This window comes from Eleutherodactylus coqui, chromosome 8 (genome assembly GCF_035609145.1).
Source record: "Eleutherodactylus coqui strain aEleCoq1 chromosome 8, aEleCoq1.hap1, whole genome shotgun sequence".
NCBI classification, from domain to species: Eukaryota; Metazoa; Chordata; class Amphibia; order Anura; family Eleutherodactylidae; genus Eleutherodactylus; species Eleutherodactylus coqui.
This window is the reverse complement of record NC_089844.1, coordinates 26,455,763-26,479,085: the sequence shown is the minus strand read 5'-3', so window position 1 is coordinate 26,479,085 and position 23,323 is coordinate 26,455,763. Positions and strand designations below refer to the sequence as shown.

The 23,323-nt window shown below is 46.3% G+C and overlaps 1 protein-coding gene across 2 annotated transcripts in view; it reads left to right on the top strand.

Moving 5' to 3' along the window:
- The window catches only part of PTPN4 (protein tyrosine phosphatase non-receptor type 4), a 91,494-nt gene that overhangs the window by 35,183 nt on the left and 32,988 nt on the right, over positions 1–23,323 (top strand). For both annotated transcript variants that reach the window (XM_066575355.1, XM_066575356.1), the window contains exons 3-11: positions 5,616–5,723; positions 5,847–5,889; positions 6,396–6,474; positions 7,656–7,700; positions 11,079–11,131; positions 11,582–11,702; positions 18,200–18,287; positions 19,844–19,932; positions 20,906–20,969. In XM_066575355.1, coding sequence (XP_066431452.1) covers positions 5,616–5,723; positions 5,847–5,889; positions 6,396–6,474; positions 7,656–7,700; positions 11,079–11,131; positions 11,582–11,702; positions 18,200–18,287; positions 19,844–19,932; positions 20,906–20,969 — 690 coding nt within the window. The remainder of the gene's footprint in view (positions 1–5,615; positions 5,724–5,846; positions 5,890–6,395; positions 6,475–7,655; positions 7,701–11,078; positions 11,132–11,581; positions 11,703–18,199; positions 18,288–19,843; positions 19,933–20,905; positions 20,970–23,323) is intronic.

The following is a 23,323-nucleotide window of genomic DNA, read 5'->3' as shown; positions in this document are numbered from 1 at the left end:
ACATTGTCTTCATTCAGCCTTCCATACTATGTTACTATATCCGCCGGGCCAAAGAAAGAAGATCCGGCCGCGACAGAGCGCAGATTCGCAGCGTCTCAACAGGAAAGTATATCTGATTGCTTGGCCTCATGTCTGCGGGGCAGGAGGGACCTGCTGCAATATTCTGCATGGAGAATCCGTGCGGACCCGAATTTCCCCATGGGCACGAGGCCTTAATCATCCCAGACAGATATTTGTCCAACCTCTGTTTGAAGACTTGCATTGAAGGAGAAATCGCCACCTCCTGTTGCAACCTGTTTCCCTGCAGCTTTACATGCAAATCCAGTCCTAGCCAATGGGAAAATTCACATGTGGCTTCCTTATCTTGAATTAACACGTCAGGTTTTCCCCCACCCATGTGCAAAAAAGCGTTCAGTTGAAATTTTAAATGGTGTGGATTTTATTGCTGTGATATCAGAGTGAGGGGTAAAGGGTATCTGGGGTATCCTGGTGACATCACAATGAAGAGGCGAGGGTACCTGGGGAGTGCTGGTAATATCAAAGTGAATGAACTAGCATTTCTAGTGATATCAGAGTGAGGGGGGTTGGGTTATGTAGAGTGTTCTGGTGACATCAGAGAGAGGGGGTTGGGTTATGTAGAATGTTCTGGTGACATCAGAGGGAGGGGATTGGGTTGTGTAGAGCGTTCTGGTGACATCAGACAGAGGGGGTTGGGTTATGTAGAGTGTTCTGGTGACATCAGAGGGAGGGGATTGGGTTGTATAGAGTGTTCTGGTGACATCAGAGAGGAGGTTGGGTTATGTACAGTGTTCTGGTGACATCAGAGAGAGGAGGTTGGGTTATGTACAGTGTTCTGGTGACATCAGAGGGAGGGGGTTAGGTTGTATAGAGTGTTCTGGTGACATCAGGGCGAGGGGGTTGGGTTGTGTAGAGTGTAGTGGTGACATCAGAACTAAAGGATGTGGTTATCAAGGAGAACTGGAGAACTAATAATCCCTCTCATAGTGATACAGAATATACATTATTAGTGTAAAGTAAAGATGTTAAACTTAACCCTTTGTGGAATTTTAAAAAATCATTAAAAAAAACTGTTAAAAAAGAAACCCTGATAAAAATGTAATTATTTAGTATAAAGTAAATTTTAATGTGAACACTTTGAATAGATGCAAAAAATCCTTCCATTATCCGGTATCCACGCGGCGTAATAACCATCGCGTAGGTAAAGTTTATCATATATATCACACAGTAAATTCTAAGAACTTCAAAACAGCGGCTGCTGACACTTAGACCGCTTGCACACGGCTGTGAAAATCGTGCAAGATTTGTGCACTGCGGAGCACAAATTCTGCACAACTATGAACCCCATTCTTTTAAATAGGGTCATATACATAAGCAATTTTTTATTTTATTTTTTCCCCCTTACTGCCGTCTAGGAAAAAAAATCGCGGCATGTCCTATCTTTGGGCGTTCCCTCAGAATACATCGCCCATTGTTTTCAATGGGGTCGGAAAACACATCGCACGGCGTCCTATACGAGATTTCCGTGCAGCGCGGCTAAAGATGGGAGGCGATTTTTAAAGAAAAACGCCTTTCATCCGCAGGTAAACTGCACACTGACAATCGTGATATCGGGCCGAGTTTCCCAGTCTGATGATATGCTCGCCTGTGTAGGAAGCCTTAGAGAGGAAAAAGGAGAGAAATGATTGCATCGATCCGGGCTAGATATCAAAGGGTTAAGAAACACTAAAAGCGCTTTTGCTGTGCCGTTAAACACGTGCAATCCATTGCTCCCTGCTGTCAGCCGTTCCAGGCCGGTGAAAAGCTGACTGTCCGAAGTTGACGGTGTAACTTTTCCTATCAATCATTCACGTCTCCATCTGGGCGCCTTTCCAGCCGCTGCTGAACTTGATACAGAGTCGATGAAACGTTCCTTGTTGTACACAAGCGAGCGGCGCAGATTCTTCTCTTTATACTCGGGAACATCAGAATGACAGTTGTGACCGGGTGCTGCCGGCGGCCATATTGTCAGCGGAGAGCGTTGGCATCTCTGATACTGAGGGCTCGCAGGGCTTCTCCACATGTAAAGCGGAGACTAAAACCATCTGTGACCTTCTGCTCCTTACATGTGCCCCCCTCCGTAAGCGATCCCTCCGGGGAATGCATTTACTGAGCCGTTATTTATATCTGTTCCTACCAATGTGGTCGCCATAACAGCTCCTCTTCTGCGGTTTATAGTCCATATTGCGGCAGAACTTCAGATTTGCCATTCAGGTGTCTGATCACCGCTCAGCTTTCCCAGATATAGAGAGCTTTAACTCATTCACGCCCAAGCCATTTTTCAGCATTTTGTCAGCCCTCGGACAATGCTCAAAGGGGTTTTCTAGGAATAAACTGTTGATCACCTTTCCTCAGGATCGGTCATGAATAGTTGATTCTGGGGGTCAACCGCTTGGGATCTGCGCCGATCACCCGATTGCAGAGGCTGAGGTGCTCACTGTAGCGCTGCGGCCTCTTCTCAGGCCAGTGATGCAACGTTTATTCATCACATGGCCTGATTCCAGCTCTGTCCCATTGAAGTAAATAGGACTGAGCTATCACACCAGGCACAGCCACTATATAATGTTCCGCGCTGTGCCTGGTATGGGATACTGAGATTAGTGTTGGTAAGCCTCTTTTATATGCTACCTACACATAGGCGAGCGCGATATCGGGCCGAGTTCCTCTACCCGATATCGCGCTTGTGAACATGCGGTTTACCTGTGGATGCGCAGCGTTTTTTAGGCAAAAATGCCTTTCATCGATAAAATTCCGAGGTATTGTTATATTATGTCGCCACTGGAAGTTTGGGGTGGTGACCTAATACAGCAGTCTTAAAAAATGTTAACACCCCTAGGTTGCGATTGGCTCGGGGCGTGTTTCATCCCTAAAGTGCCGTCCTGAGGACTGCGGCACGATTGGGAGCATCGGAACAAACTGTGAGTGGGGGACCGGGCGTGACGAAACAGACAGCCGGCTCCCGGGACGAACCACAGATGCGGTGGCCAGGACGGACTGAGGCGTGAGGCGGCTGCCGCCCGGGATGTATCAGAGATCAGACGCGCAGGACCGAGCACAGAGACGCCGACCGTGTTACCCTGCAGATGGAACGCGGGACGGCTGCTCTGGTTAGACTGATCGCTGCAAGGTGTGGAAAAAATCAATCCACACGCTGCTAGGACCTTCAAGCATCGACCCAATCTAGGGGTGTAACAGGGGTGTTCCTCCATCCAAGCCCTGTCAAATCCCTAGTTTCAGGTGGCATCAAAATACAATAATACAAAAATTTCAATCCTCTTGTGCGAGTTTCACACGTGATAGAGTTTCAGAAGGGTTTCCCATTGATTTTAAAGGGGAAACCTCACGTTGCTCTCGCATGCACATCACCCGGCATGTGAAAGCCTTGCGATGTATTAAAGGTCCCATTGAAATTAATGGGTGATGCGTTTCGAGGAAGGCGATAAGATAGAACATGCCACGATTTTTTCCTGCAGTGAGGGAAAACCTTGCTTTGTGTGTATGACTCCATTCAAAAGAGTGGGGTTCATATTCACGTGAGATTTATGTGTTTCGCAACGCACAAATCTCGCACAAGTTTTTCGGTCGCGTGAAACCGGCCATAGGCTTACATCCATGGCAGCCCAGAGAGCCTTTACTAAACTGTAGCAACCCACCAGCACCTTAGTAGTTAAAGGGGTTTTTATGACTTTAACTATTGATGACCTATCCTCTAGATAGGTCATCGATAGTTGATCAGCGGGGATCTGCTGCTTGGCATCCTCGATGATCGGCTGATTGCTCTGCCGACCGTCAGTGGCTCGGAGCTGGATGTGTAGTAGTCGGCTTCCCTTCCATTGATGTCAGTGCAGCGGGTCAGATAATCGGAGGGGATCCAGAGTCGCGGACCCCAAACTATTGATGACTTATCCAGACTATAGGTCATCAATAAAGTCCAGGAAACCCCTTTGAACAGCTACGGTCGTAGCTAGCTCTGATTGTGGTCATTGCAGGCAGCTTTCAGCTGTATGAAACATTCGGTTCCTGGGCTCACACTATACCCACCACGGTCATCAAGGGTGTATATGTACATGCTCAGTTATGAAGTAGTTAAATAACTTTTTGTATTGTGTGCATAAGAGCTGCAGACACAAAACGATAACGAATTTATATTAACGTTTTGCAAATTTGTTTCATTTCAAATGCATTGGAACAATAAGAAAAATCAGAAGTGAAGGTGGAAACAAACCTTTTAGGTGCTTCCTGCCCTGTAATAGTGAATCACACTCAGCATGTACTATTATGGCAGTGTGAAGGCGCGGGCCGAGGAGCTGTGCCCATGCAAACACTTGTGACTGACACCCAGCAGAAACGGCCAGGATTACAGATAACTTTGATCCCAGCCGTTTAACCATTTAGCTTCTGCGATCACCATTGATTGGGACATCTGACAGGTTAACAGTGGGAGGTCGCTCCCTCTGTCCGTGATAGAATTGCGAAGGGCTAATAGGTTGCCATGGCAACCAGTGGCCTCCAGGCCTACCATCTATGTATAAAAGAATAAAGATAATATAATACAGTAGTATTGCAGTGTATTATCTGAGTGATCAGAGGATTGCAGGATGAAGTCTGTTTTATGTAGGGCTTTGGAAGTGCGTCTTGGCCTGACCACGGGTCTTCGGACTCGAAGCATCCTATATGAGTTTCTGCAGTGGAAGACTTGCGATCATTTGCGAAAAATATTCGTGGAAGATCGTGGATTCGTGCAGTTTTATTTGCGGATGTACACGTACGCACTGCGTATCAATTGCGCAGAAGAAAGATCTCGCCCTCCCCTTCAGCTGGCATTCTGGCTTTTCTTATCTATTTTCCTATGACCTTGCGAGCGTTCAGCAGTGACCGGGGGTCATACAGCTAAACAGGGTGTACTATAACCAGTAACCTTGCATTTACATGTGGCGTCTTCCTGCAAACTGCTTGTGGTGTAAGGGTCATTTTAATCGGCTCAATGTGAGCTAGATAACCAACACAGATCAGTGACATCGGTGCTCGTTTAGTTGGCCTTCATAATTCCGACTGTATGTGGGATGACTGATCGTTCATGTGGGTCGTCCTTCCTTCATTCTAGGTCATCGCTGTCAGCAGCACATGCCGAGATGAGTGTGATGCAATCTGCCTGCGGACATGCGTTCGCTTGCTCATTGAGCGATCAGCAGCTATGATATATGATCAGGTGGACAAGCATTCATCCATGATCAGTCCTTGTAAAAAGCCCTCATTCCATGCCTCTGAGCCGTGATGTTGGATACTAGTAGATTGCAGAACCTTTGCCCTTCCGAGTTGTTCTCCCTGGAAATCATTGCACAACAATTCTGTGCAGTGTGAACTGGGGTCAGCTGCCCAGAGCCATCAAATTTTAATCTTACACCCCTTGATTCCCTCCCCCACCCCCGGTGTCCTGCTCCCCTTTCTGACAGGTTTCGCTGTATTTAGCGCCCCCACCTGGGCTTATCATACATAATAAATCCCCTGCAGTTTTAGGAAGAGCTGCAAAAATAACCGCGTCTTTTTGTGTCTTCCAGAAACACGACCATGGACAAGCTCTGCTAGAGTTAGTCTTCAAGTTCCTGGATTTGACAGAGAGAGACTATTTCGGACTGCAGTTGGCTGACGATTCCTGCGATAACCCGGTACGGCTTTGTATACATTACAGTGCAGCTTCTGAGCAGTCAAGTCCTTCCTCAGTGTCATTTAGTTGTCCTTGCAGCAGGTCGTTGCTCATTCATGTTGTTTTTTTTTTTTCTCTCTCATAGAGGTGGTTGGACCCGAATAAACTGATCAGGAAGCAGCTGAAAAGTAAGTCCGATCCTACAATACTGTTGGTAGATATTTACCTCCTTCATACCCCAGGATATAGATTTACATCATAGGGGTGCAGACTTTGTTTGGAGCAGAATCAAGGGCTGATCCCGCTAGGTACACGGAAGATGCCGGCTGTCATTGACAGCTGACACCTGCCCGCAACAGCCGCGATTAGCTTGAACAGTGCCCTTGGAGCACTTAGTGATGCTGGCACCGCCCTAAAAGCGCCTTGCAGCTAATTTAGCATATCTTATTAGCTTAATTTACTCAGCGTGAAAAGGAACAAAAGTCTGCCTCAATGTGACCAAAGGCTGAGCAATTTCTAAAAAAAAAAAGACACATTGGGGAGAATCGGCACGTTTTAGGAGTGATGCACTAGTTTCTGCTAGAGTGTAGCTGGCAAATCATGGCGTCATGTAGTTATTTTAGCACTGACTCTTTTCTCCAGGTTTGCTGTGGGTTAATTTTGTACACTACTCAGTCAGTTTTTATGCTTACAGGGGGATCGCCGCACAATCTGAGCTTCCGAGTCAAGTTTTTTGTCTCTGACCCAAGCAAGCTTCAAGAGGAATACACAAGGTAGGGACCCTATAAGTTACTGCGAGCATACACAAGGTAGGATCCTAGCAAGTAACCGGAAGACTACAGCTGAATATTTAGAAGCCACACCAAGTTACTACAGAAATACAAACATTGTAAAAATAAATGTTCAGCACTTGGACAACCCCTTTGAGAAGTTAAAGGGGTTGTCCCGCGCCGAAAAGGGGTTTGTTTTTTTTCAATAGCCCCCCCGTTCGGCGCGAGACAAACCCGATGCAGGCATAAAAAAAACGTCCAGTACTTACCCGAATCCCTGCGCCCCGGTGACTTCTTACTTACCTTGTGAAGATGTATGGCCGCCGGGATCTTCACCCTCGGTGGACCGCAGGTCTTCTGTGTGGTCCATTGCCGATTCTAGCCTCCTGATTGGCTGGAATCGGCACACGTGACGGGGCGGAGCTACGAGGAGCCGCTCTCCGGCACGAGCGGCCCCATTCAGAAGGGAGAAGACCAGACTGCGCAAGCGCGTCTAATCGGGCGATTAGACGCTAAAGATTAGACGGCACCATGGAGATGGGGACGCTAGCAACGGAACAGGTAAGTGAATAATTTCTGTATGGCTCATAATTAATGCACAATGTACATTACAAAGTGCATTAATATGGCCATACAGAAGTGTATACCCCCACTTTGTTTCGCGGGACAACCCCTTTAAACCCTGTTACCCATGCACTAACATGGCAAACCCGCTTATACTTCCCGCTCTTGTGCGTCCCACATTGCTCGGTCCTCCACTGCTTTGTTTACGCGCTGCGGTTTCGCCAGGTTTACGGCACGTTACAGGCACTGCAGACAATACAAAAGCTCAGCGATCGATCACTGAGCTCTTTTATTGGCTGTAGCACTTGTGATGTCCCATAAACAGGCTGGGGCAGTCTGTAGACGTGATGTCAGAGGGAAATCGCAAGAGAGGTAAGTATCTGTGGGTTTGTTATGTCAGTGCATAGAGAACAGGGTTTATGGAAATATTACAACTCGGACAGGCACACGACAAAAGTGAGAGAGCCCACAATCCAGCAGTGGTAAGTGATAGATGTGCAAGCAACCAGCATCTTCCTGCAGCCGTCACACATTTAGTTACCCAAAAACTTATAGAAATGTATAAATAAATAAAATCCTTTGTTTGACAGTCGCTTACATCCCGCTTTCTCCTCCCCCAGGTATCAGTACTTCCTGCAGATAAAACAGGATATTCTCACTGGGAGGTAAGTGAGCCTGGGATAAACGGCAGTTGAAGCCTTGATGTATGACCCAACTTTGCAAGAAGACGCATAACTAAGTAAATGGGGGTGGAGTTAAAAACCTTTATACTTTGAAATAATTTTAGAAACCCTTAAAGAGTAACTACACGTATAGATAACTTGTGATGTGTCATAGAAATGTCAAATGAAATTGATCAGTGATGGTCCTGCTCTTGAGATGCCTGCTAATCACTAGAATAAGCGGACTGCAGCTCTTAATCAAATGCTGTGCCCCCTTTGCTATCTTCGCTGTTTTTTGGCAACTGAAGATGGCCCACATAGAGGTGTATGGAAAGAGTTATATATCTCTATGAGGGTGACTTCAGTTGCCGAAAACCAGTGAAGAGGAGTGCAGCCCCCTCATTCTAGTGATAGTGGGCGTCTTGGTAGCAGGACCTCCACTGATCAATACTTTTAAACAACTTTTAAACATGTCAAAAAAGTATCATCCCAGACAGATGTCTTTCCAGTCTCTGAAGACTTCCATTGAAGGAGAACTCTCACTACCTCCTGTGGCAACCTGTTTCACTCATTTATCCCCCTCACTGTCTGATATCTCATTTGTGTCTCCTCCCTTTCAGTTTCATCCCATTGCTTCTAGTCTTTCCTTGTGCAGATGAGAATAGGGCTGATCCCTCTGCACTGTGACAGCCCTTCAGATATTTGTAGACAGCTATTAAGTCTCCTCTCAGCCTTCTCTTCTGCAAGCTAAACATTCCCAGATCCTTTAACCGTTCCTCATAGGACATGATTTGCAGACGGCTCACCATCCTGGTAACTCTTCTCTGAACTTGCTCCAGTTTGTTGATGTCTTTTTTTTAAATTTGGTTTCCCAGAACTGGACACTGTATTCCAGATGAGGTCTGACTAAGGAAGAGTAGAGGGGGATAATTACCTCAAAAGATCTAAACTTGTGTTTCCCTTTTTTTGGCTTCTGCATCACACTGTTGCCTCATATTCAGTCTGTGATCTATTAGTATACCCAAGTCTTTTTCACATTTGCTGCTACTTAGCCCAATTCCTCCCATTATGAATGTGCTTTCTTCATTTTTCTTGCCTAGATGTAGGACTTCGCATTTCTCCTTGTTAAATACCATTCTGTTAGTCACCGCCCACTGTTCAAGCTTTTTTAGATCTTTTTGAATACTCTCTCTCTTCCCTAGTGTTAGCTATTCCTCCTAGCTTTGTGTTGTCAGCAAACTTGATCAGTTTCCCCTCAATTCCCTCCTCCAGCTCATTTATAAAAAATGTTGAACAACACTGGGCCCAGGACAGAGCCTTGTGGTACCCCACTTGATATATTCTTCCAATTGGGTGTGTAGCCAATTAATGACCACTCTTTGATCACACATCCAAATGAAAGTGATGACAGGAGCATCAGAGAGGCAACAGCAAGGCACCGCCAAAAAAGGACTGGAGACAATTCCTCTCCTCCTCATCCTTCTGGACTGATTATTCTCTATTTCTCAGTTTTCCTGGTGTCTTTGTCACTACTGGTACATGAGGTTCTACCTGCAGCCCCATCAGGTTATATAGGTAGTCCTGCTCCTCCAGGGTGGCCCTACATGCCAAAGCATGAAGGTTTTGTTGAGTCTCCCAGCACAAGAGCCTGAAGCAGATACCAGGACATGGGCCATTACATGAGGAGAGCTGGACTGAACAGCATCAAGTCTAGAGGAAGAGGATGAGTGCTGATCTCTCCACACCGTCATACATAACTACATGAGTGCCCAACATCTTGTTTTGGGACCTGTGCTCAGTCCAGCACCGTCGGCTCATTTGGCATTCGCCACAGAACCCCAGAATTGGCAGATCCGCCACTTGTGCCCCGTTCTCCTCAAAGATGAGGGCAGCTTCACACCCGTAAAAGTCTGCAGATGGTGATGATCATCAAGAGCCAATGAGAGAGGGGTGGATGAAGGAAAGCGGGACTGGGCTATTCAAAAAATGGGCACGGGATCTCCAAGATCCAGATCTACCTGAGGGTATAATAAAGAGTTGGAACTCTGTGAGAAATGCGATATCAACGAATGATGGCGGGAAACATATTTTAAACTAATCCATGGGGCGATCTACGGGTTCAACAAGCCTCAGAATCCTACTGGACCAGCTAGGCTACAAGCTTGCCCTAGATGCTCCCAACCAAGCTTTGATTTTCTGCATGGCATCTGAAAGTGTCCTATGATCAAAAAATACTGGATGGGGGTCCAAAAACTGATACAGGGGGACAGTCTCTACAACTGACACCACAATTTTTCATACTACATTAGCTACCTGATCAGACAAGGAAAGCCAAAATGACACACACCACTCTATTGCTCAGTAAAAGGTGCCTTTTGAGTAGCTGGCTATTAGCCAAACCCCCGGGGATAAAGGATGTTGTACAACAATTAAAACATCTGTTAAAAATTGAGAGAGTAGAAATGGGTAATTGGAAACACAAGCCCCCAAATTGTTTAAGAAATGGAGGGAATTTGTGGAGAGATTTCTTGACCCTACTGAAATCAAGGAATGCATGAATCAATGTATTAACACAGCATGGTATTATAGATAGTATGATATGAACCAACTGGCAATTCTAAAGATTTCATGACATAATGTGGTAGGAAGGTGAGCGCAGAGGAAACGCACCACGGGTTAGTTTAGTTTAATTAGTTATTAGTTATACATTTTATTTCTGTTATAAATGGGTATTAAGAGTCTGGAGGTTTGGGGGAGGGTGGGGGTCGAGGGGAAAATAAAAAAATGGAGGGTATATATGTGGGTATGACATTGTGCCATTCGGAATAAACACCAAGATGGGCAATCTATGATGAAATTCTAAGTTGAAAAAGCTTCTGTAACAGAATGGTTTGTTTTGTGACTTGAATTGTGTGAAAAATCAGTGTCTGCCCATGTATGTGTTCCTTGATATGTCAATAAAAAAGAGTTAAAAAAAAAAGAGAGCCAATGAGCGATTTAAATGTTCCCTTAATTTTTTTAGCTATATTTATATTGCATATCTTAGTGGGAACATTATTTACTAGACCTTAAGCTACCCTGTTTCCCCGAAAATAAGACCTACCCTGAAAATGAGCCCTGCCATGAATTATCAGGAATTTTGAGGATGTTTGAAATATATGCCCTACTCCAAAAATACACCTAAGTTACAGTTAATTAAAAAAGCCAATTTAAATAGTGTCCAGGCAGCTATACATGTAAAAACTTTTGGCGCAAACATTATTATAAGACCCTGACTTATTTTCGGGAGAAAATATACATATATGTATTCTATGTGTCGCATGCAGCTTCGTTCTGTATAAAATTCTGCCTTTGCAGTTGCCTTGTGTTCTTACCTTGCAGACTGCCCTGCCCTTACAACACTGCCGCCCTGCTGGCTTCTTATGCAGTTCAGTGTAAGTATTATTGCAGCATTTTTCTGTGGGGAGGATCTTTTAAAGGGGGTTTTCAAAGTATATGGTGGAGTGGGCAGGAAATGGATAAAAATAAACTAAGTTATACTCACTGCTCCATTCCCTTGCCAGTTTTTCATAAACTACAGCTGTGACGTGTCGATTGATGCACATGATAACTGCAACCAATCGCTGACCTCAGTGGTCTTGAGCTGTGCACCACTGAGGCCAGTGATTGGCTGCGGCACTAATAAGTATACTGAATGTCACCACTGTAAACATAGACTTGCGGTTAGAGCAGCGGCGCATCAGTGCAGTAAGTATAACCGTTGTTTTTCCTAACTGTTTCATGCCCTCTCTAGTTTTACTGTAACTTGCAAAACCCCTTTAGTCCTCTTGTGTATTTTCTGCATTCTTAACATGTCATTAATGCTACTTTTTCTCCCTGAAAAGCTGAAATCGGAGATTACAGTCATTCGGAACACTTACCTGGATACCTTGTTGACTACTCGTTCATCCCCAACCAGCCACTGGACTTTGAGAAGGAGATCGCTAAACTGCACCAGCAGCACAGGTGAGGCGTTTGCTCCCAGGTGTGTAATGCATTTGGATGGGCTGTCTGCTGTGGACATCGCCTTGTCATCCTCTGTCCTTTTAAGGCTAAATGCACATGGCACGCACAGATTCCGCATGGGGAATCCCGCACGGAATCCAACCGTGTGTGCAGGCGGTGTCCTCACGGATCTGTCTTCTGGGTTCTCTGTACCGAGGATGGTCCGCACAGCTTGCTGTCGGAAATGCACAGTACATTTTTTTTTTTCTTGCACCCCTACTTTTCCCATGGAATCCAGGGTCGAACAGCTTCCATTGACTTCAATGTAGGCCGTCCATGCAGGAACCACAGGAAAAAGGTGCACATGAGCAGAAACCGCAATTGGTTTCTGCTCATGTGGATGAAGAATAGAATCTTTTTGACATAGCATGCTATTGAGGGTTATTGCTGTGGAATCCAGAGGCGGCCGCCCACTCCAGATTTTGCAGGAAAAATCCGCCCGTGTGCATTAGGCCTAAGGGTATATTCACACTTGCAGATTAGAGAAATTTCTGTAACTGAAAATCCGTTCCATACATGTGAACGGGGTCATTTCTGTAGCAGGTAAGGAGATTTCTCTGTCATATAAATGACAGAGAATGTTCTACATGTAATATATCCTAAAACCTCCAAGGATTCTGTGCCCAAAGCTTCACCATTTCAGCATTTTATTGAATGCTATGAAAATCTGTGCCGTAGTTCATAGATTGTGGATTGTTGCACACACTGACTATGAAATCTACATTGCAGAAAAAACAGAATTCACAGGTCTGTGGTACAGCATGGAGCAACCGCACACAGATTTGCCCCAATGACTGGGGCTAAATCCACGTGTGGATCCACATGAAAATCCGTGGCAGAGCTCAGAGGATCAGCCTTGGAGTACTGGTGCGATTTGAACTGTCAGATATACATTGTAAAAATCCATTGTGGTTGTGGACAATTTAAATGCCCATGTGAATGAGGCCAAACAGTAGCAGATTGAAGGGTTGTCTTTCTCATGGGAGTTTACTTTCCAGCTCAGCAAGCAGAGCTCTTGAATACAGTTGGAAATCGAAACACATAGGTTGTATTTCTTTTCAAACAATTTTCACCAATATTGAATCGTTAAAGGGCTCAGTCACAGAATCGTGATTTTTGACGTGTATTACGCAGGCTATGCACGGTCGCGTGATACTCTATGAATGGAGTTGGTGAAGGTACGTGGACTTTCATTGATCTGTTCATATTTAAACACTGAGTTCATCCACGCCGCCAACCTGGAAAGCTGCTCCGGGGGTGCTTATTGCTCTCCATAGGTCACTGGCCCACTGCTTAATAGATCAAGGACTTGACCCTCAGGGCAGATATGCAATAATTAAGATATCAGTAGGGGCTACCAAGTTTACCATAGCCAACTGGTAAGCACCAAATCAGCGACAGGCCACAGCATGCATCTCCTTTTTGAATGTCTTGGCTGAGTTTGCAAAGGGGGTGCTTGTTGCCGGGGGAGATTTCAACTTGACACTAAGCCCGGACATTGAAACTGGGTCTCCACTGGCCAACTGAAATCGCTTAAGCGTACACTGCATACACTTCAGCAAGTGGATATCTGACGTATTTCTCATCCTCAAGACAGGGATTATACCTTCTCGCAGCCACACAACTCCTACAGTAGGATTGATTTCTTTTTGTCGGGCCATCACGCACAGCCCTGGCACCCTACAGCTACCATTAGCGACATGATCTGGTCAGATCATGCACCGATCATTTTGAGTCTTTTCTTACCAGACCAGGTCAACCGTCGGTGGACCTGACGCTTGAATGACAATTATTAAGGGATGGTGCGTGCATTGCCGAAATAAAGGAACATATCGATATGTTTACGGCGGTACATGCCACAGATGATGCGTCTTAAGAGGCCTGTTCATCAAGTACAGGGCACGACTTAAGAGAGAGGGCGTAGCCAAGATATCTGCTTTACTCCAGCAAATACATGTGCTAGAAACCACACACAAACAAACGCTATCACCAGAATTGAGCTCAAAGCCAAATTAGACCAAAGATATTTACGCTATAGAGATCAGTGTAGACAGTTTTACTATGAATACTCTAATCAAACGGGTAGACCCTTATCACGCTTGCTTCACCCAAAGGTGATGGGTACCTTTGTTCCACGTATCAAGAACGTAGCGGGAATTGAGACTCACAATCCAGCAGTTACTACTCACAACGCTATGGGTTAAGGGGTCAATTCACGGACATGAAGCCGAGTGCTCTAGGGGACCTCATAAAAGACTACATAACGTTGCTGTTAATAGACACTGTCGATAAGGAACCGCTGGAGTCAGACATCACCACTGAAGTAATTGATTAGGCCATTAAGGCTACTCTGGCAGGTAAGAGCCCGGGGCCAGACGGCTTTACACCTGCTTTTTATGAGCTCATGCGACAACAACTCTCCCCTATCTTATCAGGGGTCTTCTCTGCAATCTCCTCTGAATCTCCCTTTCCACATCAGGATCTAGAGCTGCATATTGGCGTCAAATCAAAACCGGGCAAGGGCCATACGGTTTCCACCAATTATAGACCATTATCCTTAATAAATGTGAATATAAAATCCTGCTCAAAAGTTCTGGCTAACAGACTACCTCCCCACATGCCCTCCATTATCCATACTGACCAGGTGGGCTTTGTTAGGGGTAGGGAAGCCAGAGTCAATGTTATTAAAACCAAACTGGTAAAGTCTAAGGCGAGAAATAGATCGGACCCCGTGTGCCTACTATCCGTTGATGCTGAAAAAGCCTTCGACGGTATATTGGTTGTTCCTGACCGAGACAATGAAACAGATTGGTCCCCAAATTTCTATTCCGGGTACTTGCCCTGTACACTTGTCCTACAGCTAATGTCAGAGTAAATAACAGACTATCCTCCTCAATTAAAGGGGTTGTCCCGCGGCAGCAAGTGGGTCTATACACTTCTGTATGGCCATATTAATGCACTTTGTAATGTACATTGTGCATTAATTATGAGCCATACAGAAGTTATAAAAAGTTTTTTACTTACCTGCTCCGTTGCTAGCATCCTCGTTCCCATGGAGCCGACTAATTTTCGCCCTCCGATGGCCAAATTAGCCACGCTTGCGCAGTCCGGGTCTTCTGCTCTCTTCAATGGAGCCGCTCGTGCAGAATGCCGGCTCTGTGTAGCTCCGCCCCGTCACGTGCCGATTCCAGCCAATCAGGAGGCTGGAATCGGCAATGGACCGCACAGAAGAGCTGCGGTCCACGGAGGGAGCAGACCCCGGCGGCCATCTTCAGCAGGTAAGTATGAAGACGCCGGACCGCCGGGATTCAGGTAAGCGCTGAGCGGTTTGTTTTTTTAACCCCTGCATCGGGGTTGTCTCGCGCCGAACGGGGGGGGGGGGGGGGGGGGGGGGTTAAAAAAATTAAAAAAAACGTTTCGGCGCGGGACAACCCCTTTAATATAAAAATGGTACCAGACAGGGTTGCCACCTGTCCCCATTGCTATATATGTGCGTACCACTCTGCCATCACTGTTGCAAGAATTTGAGAAGTTTGGGCATCTTCAAAATCCTTTCCTCCAAATCAGAGTCTCTGAATGGTTCCTTGCCATTGGCTGAGGAGAAGCATGTCGCAGAACACTTTCCGTTTAAATGGAAAAAAAGAGGCTATACGATATCTGGGATTGCGTATCCCTGCTGACCAAACTAAACTGTTCCCTCTGAATTATATGACGCTCTTAGAATGAACACTGAAGGACCTGCCCGCATACGCTACCTGGGACGTACTCCCAAGGTTCCTATGCATTTTTCAGGCGATCCCCGTCACCCCTCCAATACAATTCTTTAATAGACTCAGAGCGGCCGTGATCAAGTTTGTGTGGGGTAGATGTAGACCTCGACTGCGAAGTCCATACCTGTTGTTTCCCAAAATTAGGGCAGGGGTTGGGTTACCAAACTTCAGGCAATACCACAGAGCAGCAGTCTTTTTTTTTTTTTTTTTTTTTTTTTACAATTCCATTAAAGTGTAGTGTTGTGTTATGACTGACAAAGCAACTTTACTGAACATGAAGAGGAGAGCAGCAGTCTTAATGCATTTGGTAGACTGCCAATACCACGACTATACTAGCAAACAATGGGTGGCCCTGCAGCAAGAACAATGCTCAATTTTTAGAAATCTTGTCCCGTGGATTGGAGCCGGTGACAAGGCTCAAGTCGTTTCTCCTAACTTTCTACTGCAGGGGACACTGAGAATGTGGGATCGGACAGTCCTAGAACAAAGTCTGTCAGGGGAGGACAGCCCGCTCACCCCTCTAGTTCACAATCCGACATTTCCACCGGGCTTCCAACTTAGGGATAAACTTGGGGGACTGGACCTCTGCTGTTTGCATATTTCCAGTTGAGCTCATTCCTCACAGTGCATGAAGTTGGCGACTCCTTCGAGAGTGCGCTAACACCATTTGAGACGTTGTTCTCCTTGCAATCTTCCCTGATACATGTAGTTCCTATACGGCCTATTGATTTTGGAATCCTGCGATGTGGACCCTGGTTTTAAGTGGGCCTGGGAAGATGACCTATAGTCACCAGGGATTAGCAGAAGGCATGCCCGTCTACACATAAGTTGTCCGTTGCGTACGTCAACCAAGAAAAAAGTTACAATATCCTGTCAAGGGGGTATAGATACCCGGCTCGTTTGCACCACATTTTCCCTTCGGTGTTGGCGCTGTGGGACTGACAGGGGCACTGTTATCCACGTATGGTGGAGCTGTGACCGGGTGGAACCCTTCTGGGATAACGTGTTCTCAATTTACAATTTGATAAGTAGGAAGACAATTCAAAACACCCCACAAATAACATTACTCTCTACTCTGCCAGGCTCAATTGGCACTCAGAAAAAGGGGACTGCTAAGGTTTTGTCTGGGAGCTGCGAGGGTGGTGATTCCCACAACATTGGCGAACGGCTCACATGCCTTCCATGATTTAATGGCAGCAGGAAATGGGGCAACTATGCCGCATGGAAAAACTCTCTGCTGAACTTAACAGAGAGATGGAGAAATTTCCAATAATATGGCAGCCTTGGTTGGACTTTTTGTCCTCTGCGAAGTTCGAGACCCTGTTCTCCTAAATTTTCATAAATCCTGATCGCTCAGGAAGAGGACAGTTTAAGCTGAGATGATCAACAAATTTGTAGACATGTTGGACTGACCTTGAGATGGTTATACTTATCGTCCATTCCTCTTCCCCCCCCCCCCCCAACGTGTATCCTCCCCTCCAACCCGAACCCAACTGTCAGCCCCCTCCTCCCCTCGTTATTTTATTCTGCTTCAGCAAAATATATATATATTTTTTCCCTTCTTCTTTTCTTTCTCCAATATCAAACCTCGGTTCTTCATAGGTTACCCCCCTTTATATTTACTATATTTCCTTATTTGCTTCTCTGGTCGCTGGATTTTTGGTACCAGAGCTGAGATCCTGTTGATGGGACACCTTATATTTCCCCCCCACACACACACACACACACACACACACACACACACACACACACGCACACCTTTCCTTTTTTGTCTTTTTTCTTTTTCTTTCCTTTGTTCCTGTGTCGTCCTCAGTTGTTTTAGAGCTTAGTCCAATATAATGTACTAAGATGATAAGCCTGCGCTGACATGGTTCGTTCTTGTGAGACCGTTTGATGTGCTAGAGACAAACCATGAATCGCTGAGGCAAAGGAGATTTTATGTTTGCATCTACTTAATATATATGTCCTGATTTATATGTCGTCCTGCGAGACCTGATTTGTCTGATCTTTAAAAACAAAACATTTTTCTCAATAAAAAGGCTGACCATAAACACTGCGTGCAGATATGCTAATGAAGAAGATCGCGGCATGCTCTGTTTCACCCCGTATCACACAGCGAGAGCCCTATACTTTTTGTATGGGTAGCGAATGCAAAGCTGTCCATACGCAATACATTGCGTATAGGCGTTGATACATACACAACTCCACTATAGGGCCTCCTGCCCACGGCCGGGTCAGATTTTGACTATGAAATCTCGCAGTGGAATCAGACCCGGCACCCCCCAGAGACCCTATGATAACCTGTCCGGATCCGCTGCGAGTGTCTCGGCCAGTAAGCTGGCGCACGAGCAGTGCAGCGCATGATGTGCTGGGCTGTGATATGGATTCCTGCGATACTTCTGCTGTGAGCACTGCCGGAACAGACGGCTTCCATTGACTGCAATGGAAGCCGTCCGTGCGATTTTTTTTTTTCCGCACAAAATAGAACATGCTGCGATTCTTCGCATGGAAGAATTGGACAACACAGCATGCCTATGGACGGACATTGCTGCGGAAGTTGCGGTGGGTACATGACCGCGAATTTCACAGCGATAATCTGTCCGTGGGCATTCTACCGAAGACGGAGTGGGGAATTAAAATAAATACACAAGTCACGCTGCTACATTTTAATGTTTTGTTTTTCTTCAGTGGCCTGAATCCAGCAGAAGCAGAATTCAGTTATCTAAACACTGCTCGCACCTTGGAGTTGTATGGCGTGGAGCTGCACTACGCACGGGTAAGTGATTGATTCCAGAGCTGCACTCACTATTCTGCTGGTGGAGGCGCTGTGTACATGCATTACTTATCCTGGACTGCTCCTGAGTTACATCCTGTATTGTACTCCAGAGCTGCACTCACTATTCTGCTGGTGGAGGCGCTGTGTACATGCATTACTTATCCTGGACTGCTCCTGAGTTACATCCTGCATTGTACTCCAGGGCTGCACTCACTATTCTGCAGGTTGTTATTGGAAACAGTCAGCAAACCTGTGGGCAGACTTCCCTGTCGGCTACTGTAATGTGTAGGTCACTTTGTTTTATGGTCTCTCTTACAGTCTTTGGGGCGGAGGTGTCACTTCCTAGAATATAAATCACCAGCGCGATCTCTGAGCTAATGCTGAGGAGTTGGTAATAGGGTCACTGCAGGGAAAGCCGCTCACCATAACAGTGCGGTCTGTGTGTAGCATGCGCCGGTCCGATGCTCCTGAGCCTGTGATCCCTCTTACTATCTGCTTCTCCCTGACCTTTCCTCCTTATGTTTCCTCGCTGTTTGAGTGTTTCCTTCCTGCCGCGGTTTCTTCTCACATCAGGCTCTGATACTTGTAGTGCACTAGGATGACCTCAGGGTGGTGTCACCATTACTGTGTATTTGCATGGTCTCTCATAGCTTTACACGTATGTGTTGCCCCCGGTCCGTGCCGGTTGTGTGGTTGTCACTTTTGGGGTATGTTGGCACATCGTCATCCTGCTGCCACCATTGTGTGAGGGCAATTATACTGAATCCTTTTCATTAGTCACGTTTCTCTCCTGCTGCAGCTCACATCTGCCTTCAGCCATCTGGTGACTGATGTACACTGTTAATGGTGTACTTACTCCTTTGTACCGCTGCAGAACCCTCACCATGACTTGTGTTATATACACGTGCCATCGGCGGCTCAAGTCATTTCTGACTCCTCCTTCACTTTACAGCTATTGCGCTACAAGAAAAATCCTAATTACACCTGTAAATCCACCCAGCCGAGAGGTAGTTACTGCTCACAGTGCAGGGGCTGCGGGTCCTGATATTGTCATGTGTCGGAGGAGTTGCTGACTCAGCTTTTCTTCCAGCTCCTGATCATTCAGTCACCGACCGAATTGTACTGTAGGCCACCTATCGTTTACCATCATCTCTCTGGTTGCTATTCAATGCAGGATGTAACAGAGGATGACTACAGGATAAGTAATGTATGTACACGGTGGCTCCAGCAGCAGAATAGTGAGTGCAGCTCTGGGGTATAATACAGGATGTAACTCAGGAGCAGTACAGGATAAGTAATCTATGTACACAGTGACTCCACCAACAGAATAGTGAGTACAGCTCTGGGGTGTAATACAGGATATAACTCAGGATCAGTACAGGATAAGTAATGTATGTATACAGTGACTCCACCAGCAGAATAGTGAGTACAGCTCTGGAGTATAATACAGGGTGTAACTCAAGATCTACTTATGTTGTATATGAAATATAGAAACCTGGAAGAGGAAGGTGTCATGTTTTACGTTATGTGTAATTACATTTCTTTTAATGTTTTAGGATCAGAGCAACAATGAAATCCTGATTGGCGTTATGTCAGGTGGCATCGTCATTTACAAAAATAGGGTGCGGATTAATACGTTTCCATGGTAAGAATGGATGTCTCAGTTTGATTCTGTGTAACTCTGTGATCTGAGCTTCTCTCTGACCACAGGAAATTAGTGCAGGTCTGAATTTCGCTTTGGATGTGAAGTGAGAAGAAAATGTTGTGCATTTCAGATTCATTGCCTGAGTAAAGCAAAGTATTTGCAGCGTTTCCCACCAGTTGAGTGGATTTTCCTGTAACAGGTTTTCCTTGTCTCATTACCACAAGCCCAGAGGACGGTGATCACTGCAGGTCCAGCCCTAGAAACCAACAATATAGTGTTACATGGCTGCTATTCAGATTAATGGCCGTCCATTTAATACATGAATGGGCCCGGCCTTTCCCTATAGCTATACTGGCAACATTGGAGTGAGAGGTGTCTGTCTGATGATGTCCCATAGGTCGTACTTCACAGGAGCGGCTGGACCCAAAGATCACCCCCAGGAGCTGGAAATACCGTCTTGTGGTCTCATCCACATCCTCCAGACCTAAAGAAGGAAACGCTCAATGAGAATTTTTTCAGTCTCTGAAATCCTTGGCTGCGATGTTCCTGATATTCCTGGGCGGCCTCCTCCGCACACAAGGATATAAATAACCAGTCTCACAGTAGTCAGTGAAGGTCACTGGATTTGCAGAGCAAACCATTCATCCGAAAAATAGGTCAGATTCAAGGGGCTTCACATCTGTGTCCTGCAGTGACCCTGGGGGGCAAGTGAAGCATAAAGAGTCAGCCAGCGAGACCTCCGTCATGAGCATCCTGGTCTTATCCTCACACTGTATTACCTCCCTCTGATGATGATTGGGGTAGTAGTTATTAATGAGGATCTGCCTTCACAACACCAAAATGAATGTGGAAGTATGCTAATAACTCCTTGATATACCGATAATCTAGATTGTGGTTTGTAGACAGACACTAGATAGATGTGCACACAATCTCAGATGACTGACGGATTCAGTGATTTCTATCTTACTTTCAGGTTGAAGATCGTAAAGATTTCCTTCAAATGTAAACAGTTTTTCATTCAGCTCCGGAAAGAACTGGTAAGCGACTCTTGTGCTGGAGAAGGGGATGACTTGTTTTGCTGTAAGTTATGCCGTTATAAACCGTATCATCTGCCAGAGCCATAACTTATAGGGGACAACACGACTGCTTTGGACATTGGTCTGTATTATTGGGTTTGGGTCAGTCTGGGTTCTAGTGCTAGAGCGCACACGTCTTGGTTCTGGGATGGGGCCCACGCGTCTTGGTAATGGAGTTTTAGTACACACACATTAAATGTTTTTTTGGGTGGCGCGCACACATCCTGGTTGTGCTGTTGCGGTGTGCACATATACATCCTCGTTAGGGCGTGCGCATATACATCCTGGTTGTGGGATTGGGGCGTGCGCATATACATCCTGGTTGCGCCGTTGGGGCGTGCGCATATACATCCTGGTTACACTGTTAGGGCATGCACATATACATCCTGGTTGCGCCGTTGGGGCGTGCGCATATACATCCTGGTTGGGGCGTGCGCATATACATCCTGGTTGCGCCGTTGGGGCGTGCGCATATACATCCTGGTTGCGCCGTTGGGGCGTGCGCATATACATCCTGGTTGCGCCGTTGGGGCGTGCGCATATACATCCTGGTTGCGCCGTTGGGGCGTGCGCATATACATCCTGGTTACACTGTTAGGGCATGCACATATACATCCTGGTTGCGCCGTTGGGGCGTGCGCATATACATCCTGGTTGGGGCGTGCGCATATACATCCTGGTTGCGCCGTTGGGGCGTGCGCATATACATCCTGGTTGCGCCGTTGGGGCGTGCGCATATACATCCTGGTTGCGCCGTTGGGGCGTGCGCATATACATCCTGGTTGCGCCGTTGGGGCGTGCGCATATACATCCTGGTTGGGGCGTGCGCATATACATCCTGGTTGCGCCGTTGGGGCGTGCGCATATACATCCTGGTTGCGCTGTTGGGGCGTGCGCATATACATCCTGGTTGCGGCTTTGGGGCGTGCGCATATACATCCTGGTTGCGCCGTTGGGGGCGTGCGCATATACGTCCTGGTTGCGCCGTTGGGGCGTGCGCATATACGTCCTGGTTGCGCCGTTGGGGCGTGCGCATATACGTCCTGGTTGCGCCGTTGGGGCGTGCGCATATACGTCCTGGTTGCGCCGTTGGGGCGTGCGCATATACGTCCTGGTTGCGCCGTTGGGGCGTGCGCATATACGTCCTGGTTGCGCCGTTGGGGCGTGCGCATATACATCCTGGTTGCGCCGTTAGGGCGTGCGCATATACACTACCGTTCAAAAGTTTGGGGTCACCCAAACAATTTTGTGTTTTCCATGAAAAGTCACACTTATTCACCACCATGCGTTGTGAAATGAATAGAAAATAGAGTCAAGACATTGACAAGGTTAGAAATAATGATTTGTATTTGAAATAACATTGTTTTTACATCAAACTTTGCTTTCGTCAAAGAATCCTCCTTTTGCAGCAATTCCAGCATTGCACACCTTTGACATTCTAGCTGTTAATTTGTTGAGGTAAGCTTGAGAAATTGCACCCCACGCTTCTAGAAGCATCTCCCACAAGTTGGATTGGTTGGATGGGCACTTCTGGCGTACCATACGGTCAAGCTGCTCCCACAACAGCTCAATGGGGTTCAGATCTGGTGACTGCGCTGGCCACTCCATTACCGATAGAATACCAGCTGCCTGCTTCTGCTGTAAATAGTTCTTGCACAATTTGGAGGTGTGTTTAGGGTCATTGTCCTGTTGTAGGATGAAATTGGTTCCAATCAAGCGCTGTCCACTGGGTATGGCATGGCGTTGCAAAATGGAGTGATAGCCTTCCTTATTCAGAATCCCTTTTACCCTGTACAAATCTCCCACCTTACCAGCACTAAAGCAACCCCAGACCATCACATTACCTCCACCATGCTTAACAGATGGCGTCAGGCATTCTTCCAGCATCTTTTCATTTGTTCTGCGTCTCACAAACGTTCTTCTTTGTGATCCAAACACCTCAAACTTGGATTCATCCGTCCACAACACTTTTTTCCAGTCTTCCTCTGTCCAATGTCTGTGTTCTTTTGCCCATCTTAATCTTTTTCTTTTATTGGCCAGTCTCAGATATGGCTTTTTCTTTGCCACTCTGCCCTGAAGCCCAAAATCCCGCAGCCGCCTCTTCACTGTAGATGTTGACACTGGTGTTTTGCGGGTACTATTTAATGAAGATGCCAGTTGGGTACCTGTGAGGCGTCTGTTTCTCAAACTAGAGACTCTAATGTGCTTATCTTCTTGCTTAGTTGTGCAACGCGGCCTCCCACTTCTTTTTCTACTCTGGTTAGAGCCTGTTTGTGCTGTCCTCTGAAGGGAGTAGTACACACCGTTGTAGGAAA